Source organism: Chenopodium album, chromosome 3 (genome assembly GCF_948465745.1).
Source record: "Chenopodium album chromosome 3, dcCheAlbu1.1, whole genome shotgun sequence".
NCBI lineage: Eukaryota > Viridiplantae > Streptophyta > Magnoliopsida > Caryophyllales > Amaranthaceae > Chenopodium > Chenopodium album.
In genome coordinates this window covers 2,537,438-2,548,406 of record NC_137836.1, presented here as the reverse complement: position 1 = coordinate 2,548,406, position 10,969 = coordinate 2,537,438, and the positions used below count along the sequence as shown (strand labels likewise).

The following is a 10,969-nucleotide window of genomic DNA, read 5'->3' as shown; positions in this document are numbered from 1 at the left end:
AAATTAAAAATGTACTTATTTGAATATTAAATTTGGTCAACCTAACCAAAATTTAGTCAAACACGGAAAGTATCTGAATCAAAATTTGCCGAATACTGAATCAACTTTTGTAATCAAACCAAACTTAACAGAACCGAAATCAATCGAATTGAAACCAAACCAAACCGATCCAAAGTCATCTAACCCAAGATTAACTTGGTCAAACTAGTTTTGAACCCGATTCGGTTTTATCTGAACCGAATATGAACCGATTTGAAGTTGATCGACCTAAGCCCGATCTGTAATAGACAGATCTTGACCCGAATATGACCCGACTTGGAAGTGATCCGATCTGACCCGATGCGGGTTAAAAGGATTTTTTTGAAGCAAATATATCCGACCCAAATAGATTCGACCCAAATACCATCCGCTAATCTGAGTTGACACCTCTAGATCCACCAAGAACCAATCTTTAGCTAGTTGAAAACTTTTCAGAACTATAATTGATAAAAAATCACCCACAAAAATTTTTATAGAAAGTGTAATTTTGAATTAATATTCAAAGAAAACAAGAGCTTGAGAAAAATCAGTTAACACTACCAGTAAAAATTCCCATTTTACGGGTTACAACTTACAACTAGTATACTCGCAAGTCGCAACTATCGAATTTTGGTCAATTTAACGAGCAAGGGTCAAGGGAGGCCCATGCTCGAGCTCTTGTTTAATTGCTCGGCTTTGGTACGCCCACCTCGCTCAATATTAGCCAATTGTGTCTTTTTTTTTTTTTTGCCTCATCCATTTTCTATTCTTTTATCTCTACAAATAAAATTCCAAAAACACCAAAAATTTAAAATGACAGTATTGTTACCAGGCTCTCCCTTGAGCTGCCATTTCTCAATTCTTCCTAGTGTTAAAAAAGGTTATTCATTTTCATATAAAACTTCAACTTCTTTCAGTTTTCCGCCATTAAAGGGTAGCTTCAGAATCCATGGAAGCTCAGATAATCTCGACACACCCACATCTGTTGAAGAACAACAACAACAAGAACAGAATTTGCAAATTAAAAATTTAGAGGAAATAGAAAATGAAATCAGGGGTTCTTCTGCTTCCACTTCTACTTCTACTGCTGCTCCTGCAATTGAGAAAGATCTAAAAAAGGCAGGTTCTTTTTGCCCCCAAAGTTTCAATCTTCTTTGTTGTTTAGTAATTTTTTTTTTTTAATTTTTTTTTAATTTTTTTTGTTATCTTTATTCTGATAATTGAATCATATGATATATATAGTATAATCTTTGTTAGATTGTTATATTGTAGCTAATAGCTTAGTGTTGGGACTCCCTCCTCAATTATAGGGTTCCCAAAATTATATTTTTTTTTTAAAAAAGGGGAAAAAGGGAGATGAATTTTAGTCAATTGGAAGTGAAAACCTTGGAATTTCGTGAACAAGAAAGTTCATGTATGATCATGAACTTAGTATGTACCTTGAACTTGTCATGTTTTCTAGATTAAGAGAATGTGACTAGATTCATTCTTCTCTACATTTGTGTGGAAGATTCTAGGCTGTCTTTGGACATCTATAAATAGGAGAACCTTAGAGGAGTTTGACATACAAGTCATTCCACAACAAGCATTGTGAAGAAAACCTCTAAGACAGTAAGAGAGAGCCACAAAGAAAAGTGAGGAGCTTGAGATCATCTTCAATTACAAGTTAGTGAGTGTTCCACAATTGTACTTTGTGAGGAAAATATTGTTATCCATCTAATTTGGGTGAAGTCATATTGTAATCCTACTATTATATTATAGTGGAAGTTTTGGACTATTAGTCCCGCGGTTTTTACCATTATTGGGTTTTCCGCGTTACTAAAAATCTCTTGTGTTTCTTTTTATTTCTATTATTTTGTGATTCCCATCTTGAATTCACAAAGAGAGAAATACTATTTTTCCCAACACTTAGGGCCTGTTCACTTATGTTGAAATTCAATTCATTTCAGTTCAGCTCCTAATTTCCTTCTCTTATAAAATATTCATTTCAGTTTAGTTGAGTTCAGTCAATGAGAACAGGCGTTAGTTAATCTTTGAATATATTGGAGGGTATTGTTGGAAGTTTTGTGTTTGATGATAATAGATTAATGATTGGATTTTATATTAAATATTTTGGAGTTGAAAAGAACAGCCCTTTTGTCTAAAAATAGTCATCACTTATCAGTCATCATTGCCTTTGATTACAAGAATGTTGATCAGTGGAATTCTTTCCTTATTTATTGTTAATGTGATATGTGATTGTTTGTTCTTCATAATATGTTTAATAAATTGAAATAATAATTACAAGAGTATTTGTTTTTGGTTAGGGTTTGGATGATTTCGGACTTACTAAGGCGAAAATTGAATTGGGTTGTTGGATTTGATGTTTACCTGGAGTTTATAAGTAATGAGTGATGTTGGAAAAGTGAGGTAATACTTAAGGATCAAGAATAAACTTGAAATGTGGATTTTTAAAGTGAGCATTGAACTAAATCTTGTATGGGTTGTAAAAGGAGAAGTTAGTAGACATTGGCGATCTGATGTGTTTGATAAATGGGTGAGAAGGATCAATTCAATATTGGTCCAGTGTGGGAGCTTGATTGGCATATGATTGGGTTTATGACTTATAAGTTTGGAGGAGATAAAAAATTTGTTTCAACTTTCAAAACATTCAAATAACAAAAATCGAGTGAGAAAACAATTAAAAGATAATTCGTATTTTGAAAGTAGAATTAGGGGAGGTGGTTTTAATGAGTGAAACTTAAATTGTTTTTTTTTCGATTTTTAATAAATTTTAGGGGTGTTTAGGGGTAAAGGGACATTTTCTTATTGTATTGTTTTCAATTGGTGAATGAACATCTCATATGTTGCATTCTTGTATCACAAATGCAAAGATTTAATTGGTTTGTCACATTGAAAATATAGGAGGATACTAATTGTAGAGGATTTTTTACAATAGAAGGTAAGGACCCTCAGGGGTTCTATTGAAAATATGCAGAGAATTTGTGGCAGAAGATGTGGGGTGATATCAATTGTAGAGGAGTGCAAAATTGCTTGCTCCAATATGTGGCTTATATTTTTGTGCAATGGAGTAGTTTGGTGAATAGCAAAACCTTAAGGAAGGCTGGTTTATTGTTTAACTAAAAGCCAGATTTAATTCAGGGAGGAGAGGCATGCATGACTGCATGAGCCATGAGGTGCATGAGGTTTTATTTATCGGTTTTGGATTATATGTTTTTGTCGGGATAGCGAATATTCTAACGTGCTTGTTGTTGTCAGTACATATGACTAGCAAAGCTCTCTACAGCTGCAGAGAGGTTTGATTCTTTTTACTTATTATCATTCTTAGCACAGTTTTTAAGGGTGGTTGAAATGTATTCGTGAGAATTTAGATGTTTGAAAAATTGCTTTAGTTAAAGGGGTTAGAAAGAGTGATGTATAATTTTACGAGGCTTTTACAAAATCTCTATAATATTGCATCTATACTCTTTATGTCAAAAGTAGCAAAATGATCCAACTATCCAAGTATGATGATTGATTATGTGTCTACAAAAATTATAGGCAAAGGAATGCGGATAATGTGTGAGTTGGTGATGTAATGTTTGGCTGCAAGATGGCTAACAATAACGTGCCAGATCTTTGTAAGTTAATGAATTTGAGCTCTGTGTAGCCAACAAAAGACACTTTGAGGCCCTTTGCTTGTCCCATGCTTTTCTATTAGAAGTTTTTTTATTTTTATTTTTCCAGGATTTTTAGGGGGGTGGGAGGTTGATGGTCATGACTCATGAGTACTGATAGTTATATATATGCCGTTTTAACATAGATAACAACTGTGAGTTAAAAATTGATAAAGAAAGAAAAATTTGGTCTGTTCTCCACTTTAACAGCATAGAGATAAATAGAATGATCGATCAAATTTTATATAATCTGATGCAAGTGATCATTTATATATATATCCAAGAATGGCTTGGGAGTCACACTTGCTATTTTGCTAATGAATCGGCTTTGGTGTAAGGATTGACCAAATAGGATCCATGTTAACATGTTCTCCAGCTTTCATTGTTTGGTCAAAGGTCAGCCTCTACTCATAAATCAATGACGTTGCATATTTTTGGTCTTGTTTATCCTTCCTTATGCAAGAATCATTCAAAGGCGTTAAAGGCATAGTGGCAATGGGAATGCTTATGACATTGGCTTTGACAGCTCAATCCTGATGACTGATTTGAAATGCGTTTTTTTCTTCCATCTTTTTTGCGGAGACATACTGTGCAGAAAAATTCTTGACATGTTCCGTGTTCAATCAGGTAGTTAACAAGGCAGCTGCAACCTTTGCTCCTAGGGCTTCTACAGCTTCCAAAAATCCTGCTGTGCCAGGAAGTACATTATACTCAGTTTTTGAGATCCAGGGATACGCATCTATGCTTCTGGGCGGAGTTCTCTCCTTCAATCTTGTATTCCCTTCAAATGAGCCAGACATATGGCGATTAATGGGCATGTGGTCCATTTGGATGTTCAGTAAGTCCTTTTCTCCACTATGATAATAGAAATTCACTTCTTTTATTATACTACTTGGTTGCTCAGAATACTACATACCTAAGAATCACAAGAGATGTAGATCATGATGTAAAGGATAGAGAAAGTACGAGAGAGAGGGATAGACAAATAATTTACATGTGGGATTATTCACTGCGTAGCTTTCATTTGTTTTAGCATTTCAGGTCTCACTCATCTATATTGGGTTATTTGCATGTTGGTTAAGATGTTGACAAAATCTAGATGAACTTAAACATGTCAAATGGAGCAGAAAGCACTACTCGTACATTAGATCTGGTTTCTTGTGGTGGAATGCTCTGTTGATTTGGAGTGTGGACTATACGCGGGTTAAATAATAGTATTATATATTCAAATAGTTTGAGAGTGACAAACTACTATGTTGATAGAAACAAGGTGAAGGTCATTGAAACCCATTTTGCTCATAAATGTTAATTTCTTCCAAATATGCAATTTCTCAATCTCTATCTTTGATTAATAACTTTTGGAAATTGGAAACACAACTATACTCGATTATACTTGTATAACTGGAAACTGGAAATGAAATTTATTGTCTTTGGTGCAGCAATTCCTTCACTTCGTGCCCGAGATTGTTCAAACAAAGAAAAAGAAGCACTCAACTATCTTTTCCTCCTCATTCCATTGTTAAATGTTATAATCCCATTCTTTTGGAAGTCCTTTGCTGTTGTTTGGTCTGCAGATACCGTCGCCTTCTTTTTGATGTATGCTTGGAAGGTAAGAATAGCTTCTTTTCAATGCCTTTACCAATGTACACTGTTCAGTAATTTTCAGTTACTGACACTATTTCTGCTTCACAGTTGGGGTGGTTGCAGAAAATAGAGTAAGGTTGCCATCTTGTCTATGCTGTACAAAATTATGTTCAAAACTTTCAAGGGAGCCGAAAATTCTAGTGAAGGAAAGACTAAGATGCTTAGAAGCCAGACAGAGTTGACAATAAATTGAAGTTATTCATATGATGCAATCAGTTACTCCCTTTCGTTACGTGTATGAACAGTCTTGTAATGTTGTACGCGGATTTTTAATAGCAATTGTGTTGGTAATTACTCTGCAAAATTTTATAATTGTTACTGTATTTTATACCTGTTTAGTTAAGTATAGGAACATGGCTAAATGGCTTAAACGATAGATTTCCTAGTTCCATCCTACATTCATATTGTTATTTTGTATATTCACTACTTTACCTGTTTTCCACAAATTGGGAATAGGATAACGGTGGTCAAAGAGCCACCCAAAAGCGAGCAAAGTCTGTAAAGAAACACAAAGCAGAACCAAACAGCAGTTTGCAGCTGGGTGCAGTGGCTCAAAATTACAACCACCGGTAGCACCTTGGATAAGGCTTGACAAGGGGGGATCGCTGGAGATCGAGGAGCAAGCACACTCTAATCATCGGCAGCCCATCGAATTTCTGCTTGAAGGGGAAAAGCTGGTATTATTTAAGACAAGGGCTTGTTTTCACGGTTTTGGGATTTTCAATATAGCGTGAGAGGCCCGTTCAAAAGTACTACAATAGTATTTTATTTTTTTTTTTTTTTTTTTTTGAGGAAACGTTGGCCACTTAGCCGGGCAATATTATTAAGGCCTTGTTTGGGAGAAAGCTGAAGCTGATTGAGTTAGCTGATTTTGACTAGTTGATTTTATTAACTGATTTGACTAACTTATTGTATTAACTGATTATATAAAAGTGTTTGGTAAATAGCTGATAGCTTAAAGGTGATTGAGTATGTGAAATGACCAATAAGCTAATTGTGGGGTAGGTAGTTTAGATAGGATTTTAAATTAAATGAGGTTGTAAGTGTCATTTCACAATAATTAATGAATAAGCTAATTGAAAAAGCTCCTAAAATGAGCTTTTTCAAAAAGAGCTTATTTAGTGGAATAAGCTATTTCAATAAGCTTACTACCAAACACTTGTATTAGCTTGTTTAACTAGTCAATCAGCTAAAGTTAGTCAAATAAGCTAATATACATCCAATAAGCTTACTAGCAAACAGGGCCTAAATCAAATCAAAATCAGCTAAAGTGATGAAACTTTGAGTGAAATTTTCAGTCCATACATAACTCGACTCACATGCATTATATCTAGCCACCAAATGTGCTAATGTATTACCCGCCTGACTTACGAACGTGACAAAAATTGAAAGAAACAAACTCAGCTTTCATCCTATTAATATCATCGTAGAAGAGCATCAGTGGAGAGTAGCCCAACAATTCTTGCTTTATAGTCTGTACTACAGTCAAAGCATCACACTCTAGAACAATATTTATAATCCCCAGTAGACAAGCGACCTGAACAACAAGCCTAGCAGCTGCGACTTCAGCTTGTTCCACCTCCCAATTTGCCTTCAATCTCTGCGTTGCAGCTGCCACAATCACCATTTCATCCCGCATAACCATACCCAAACCCATTGTATTGCCAGCCCCCAAGTGCGCATCAGTACTGATTTTTACAACCCCTACAGCAGGTGGTCTCCAGCAATTAAGGTCACCAATAGTCACAGTAGGTGTGCTTGAATACTCGATGTGCATACTCAGTATAGTCAGCCAATAGCTTTGAGTAATTCACAGCCACCTGAATCAGACACGGGACCTTGATGCAAACGTTCATTCCTGCAAAGTCATGATGCCCAAGCCAGCATACAAAACCTGTTAATCTCCTTCCTGCCAATCCACCCACATGAGACGCTCAGAAAAACTTGAAGTTGGAGCATCAACTAACAGTCCCGCGCATACTCACTCTGAGCCCATATTATAGCAGTGTCATGACACTCTAAAAGAGCATGTAAAATAGTCTCACTAGCAGCCCTGCATCCCTGGCACACATTGACAGTAGTGATATGATGATGATGAAGCCTTTATTTCACTGCAATACTTCCCTTACAAGCCCTCCAAATGAAGTGGCGCAGTTTAGGTAATACTTCCATATCCCAAATCAGTTTCCATAATCCCTCCTCCCGATTTCCAATTTCCATTTAGAGAATACCACGCCTGAATTCTACTAAGCCTAGCCAACCAATAACCAGTCTTCACCAAATAACACCCATTCTTCGTTGGCCACCAAAATCTCTTATCAGCAGACCAATATGATGATATTGATATATCCAGAATCAAATCACTCTCCTATCAACAAAAGTGCTCTTGATAAGCTCAACATTCCAGCATTTATTATCAAAGTACAACAGGTCTGCCACTTTCATATCAGGGTCAGCATTCAGGTTTTGAGTTGGGACAAGAGATGTGCCTTTACCTGGCAGCCACGCCTCATCCCAGAGCCCAATGCTCATCCCATTCCTCACCCTCCATTTCAAGCCTTGAAGGAGAAGAGACCTCGCTCCCCAAATACTTCTCCATGTGTAACTCGGATAATATATAATTTTAAAAGTAGTACTACGTAGTTAGATAATAAAGTCAGCATTGTTTCATATGTAGCATAAAAGTCAAGCAAAAATCCAAGTGTATATTTGCATCAATTGCATGCATTGCACAATTTAATACAGTAATAATAGCTAAATCAGTAATAAGATCAGACTATCTTAAATCCACTACTTCATTAATGAACTACAACAAGGTAAGAAATAATGATCAATTTACATCTAACAGTCTATATTAGATCCGCGTTTCACAAAAGGGAATGAAAGGAAAGTAGTTGAAAGTCTGCAGCAGGGGAGATGCATCAACCTCAAAAGCCATTAAAAGGGAAAAAAATGTTAATCATTTACAGAAAGAACTTTGCAAGAAGACTCCAGCGGCTATTAAACTAAAAACAAATGACCACCAGCGGCTATTGATTATCAGGTAAGTAGATACTTCCACTTCACAGATCAGAATAAGCCATGATATACTCAAAGTCTCAAACTATTCACTTCATCCACCTCTTCTCTAAAAAGACTAAGGCCCTGTTTGGTAGTAAGCTTATTGGGGGTATATTAGCTTATTTGACTAACTTTAGCTGATTGACTAGTCAAACAAGCTAATACAAGTGTTTGGTAGTAAGCTTATTGAAAGAGCTTATTCCACTAAATAAGCTCTTTTTGAAAAAGCTCACTTTAGGAGCTTTTTCAATTAGCTTATTCATTAATTATTGTGAAATGACATTTATAACCTCATTTAATTTAAAATCCTATCTAAACTACCTACCCCACAATTAGCTTATTGGTCATTTCACATACTCAATCACCTTTAAGCTATCAGCTATTTACCAAACACTTTTATATAATCAGTTAATACAATAAGTTAGTCAAATCAGTTAATAAAATCAGCTAGTCAAAATCAGCTAACTCAATCAGCTTCAGCTTTCAGCTTTCAGCTTTCTCCCAAACAGGGCCTAAGAAAATGGTTTCCCTCAAAATCCATAGTTAGCTGTATCGCTACGTCCTCATCTACATAGCCAAATCTTCATCTTTAACAATCCAAATATAAATGTTAATAATTGGACACTTTACACAAACCAGCAACATTACAATTTTATGTAAATTGGCGGCCACCCAGACCCTCCTTCCTTCTCTTTCTCCTCATTACACTATATATACATTCTAAACATTTCAACCATTATTACACTATAAGAGTTAGGAATAGTCCTATACTGATCTTAATCATTTTATAGATCACAAAAAACACAGTTGCTGATAATAAAGCGAAATCAGGAAGTATTAAACACACAAAGTAAACTATAGGGGAATGGGACCAAATTGTTGGAAGTTCTTGATATAAAATAAGAGAGTTGGGGAAAAACAAGAGAGAGAGAAAAACAAATGAAAGGGGAAAATCCCACATTGGTTGGGGGGGGGGGGGAAAGGTTTTTCCTTGTTTTTATATTGTAGTGTCTTAGCACTACTTAGTTGAGTGAGTGGGAGGAAAGTGTTACTCCACACACGCGAGCGCGCGCGCCGAGCCGGGTCGGTCTTGGGGAATGCGATGCGCGGGCGTGGGTCCTTGTTATCTTTTTGGAGAAATTTTATTTCCCTTTCTTTGTCAAATAGAATATTCTTTTTTGTCTGTTGGGATTATTCTTTTCTGATTGTTGGAATTACGGAATTAAATCAGTCATTAATCCCTTGATTGTAGATGACTGATTAATTCCTTGTTTCTTGATTCCGTTGTTGACTGGCTGAATGAATCTGGTCGTTTTCTTAGCCAGATTCATCCCTTGTTTTATGCTTCTGGTCTCCCTTCTACTGCCTATATATACTCGGTCTTTTCTCTTCTCTAAAAAATTATCTAAACACGAGTTCGATCTGTTCTGTTTTCTGGGCAAATATTCTGAGTTACAGTCGGGTTTGTGAGTGCACATAAACTCCAGCGCAGTGCTTATCCTGGAGGGCGACCGCTTCTAGTCTACTGCACCGGGAGGTAGCGCGGAATCGTCTTTTAGGTCAATGGTTCTCCACGACGCGGCTATTATCAGTTTGGTTCACGCATCAATAGGTAAGTAATTTCTGTTTAATTGCTTAGTAGTTTAACAATCTAAAAGACGATTATGGCTTCCAAATTTCTGATTCGTGATATGTCTAAGTAAGAACCTCTTGATGGAAAGAATTATAAACGTTGGGCTGTTAGGATGCGTTTTTATTTGGTGCAAATTGATGTTGCATATGTTCTTGATGATATTGTTGAACCTGATGATAAGAATAATTTGTCTGAAACTGATGTTAAGTTTGCTAAGGATGATAGAACCTGTAAGGGCATGTTGTTGCATTAAATGTCAAATAGTCTATTGGATATTTATATGGGTTTTTATCATGCTAAGGATATTTAAGATGCTTTAGAGAAAAAATATGGGACTGATTATGCTGGTACTAAACGTTATTGTGTTAGTAAGTGGTTGAGTTTTCAAGTTATTGATGACAAGCATATTATTGATCAGATTCATGCTTATGAGAATGTGTGTATTAATATGGCTGCTGAAGGTCTGTCTATTTGTGATATTACCCTTGCTATTGTTTTGATTGAGAAACTCCCTCCCTCTTGGAAGGATTTTCGTAACCAATTGATGCACAAAAAGAAAGACCTAACCTTAGAGGAGCTTGTAGGACACCTCAAAATTGAGGAGGAAAACCGTATCAAAGACAAAAGGCTCTTCTGTTTTTCCTTCCTCTTCCTCTGCCAAAGCCAATCTTGTTGAACTCAAACACAACAACCAGTCCAAAGCCAATAATAGTTCTCTTAAGTTTAAAGGGAAGGTTCAAAAGTACAAGTTTAAGGGTACTTGTTTTGAGTGTGGTTTGACTGGTCACAAGGCTAAGGATTGCAGGGTCAAGAAGAAGAATAATGGGCAAAGTCAATCAAATCTTATTGAGGAATCTGACGTTATTGTTGATGTTGTTTTAGAAGCTAACTTTACAGGCAATGCTGCTGAGTGGATTGTTGACACTGGAGCTACCAGACACATCTGCGCCAACAAGGA

The 10,969-nt window shown here is 36.1% G+C and overlaps 1 protein-coding gene across 1 annotated transcript; it reads left to right on the top strand.

Moving 5' to 3' along the window:
- Nucleotides 1-763: 763 nt before the first annotated feature.
- LOC145623702 (protein RESISTANCE TO PHYTOPHTHORA 1, chloroplastic-like) lies at nucleotides 764-5,622 on the top strand. Its single transcript, XM_081676558.1, has 4 exons — nucleotides 764-1,141; nucleotides 4,306-4,512; nucleotides 5,114-5,283; nucleotides 5,367-5,622. Exons 1-4 carry the CDS (start codon nucleotides 832-834, stop codon nucleotides 5,391-5,393), a joined length of 714 nt encoding a protein of 237 aa, XP_081532684.1. The 5' UTR covers nucleotides 764-831; the 3' UTR covers nucleotides 5,394-5,622.
- Nucleotides 5,623-10,969: the final 5,347 nt, after the last annotated feature.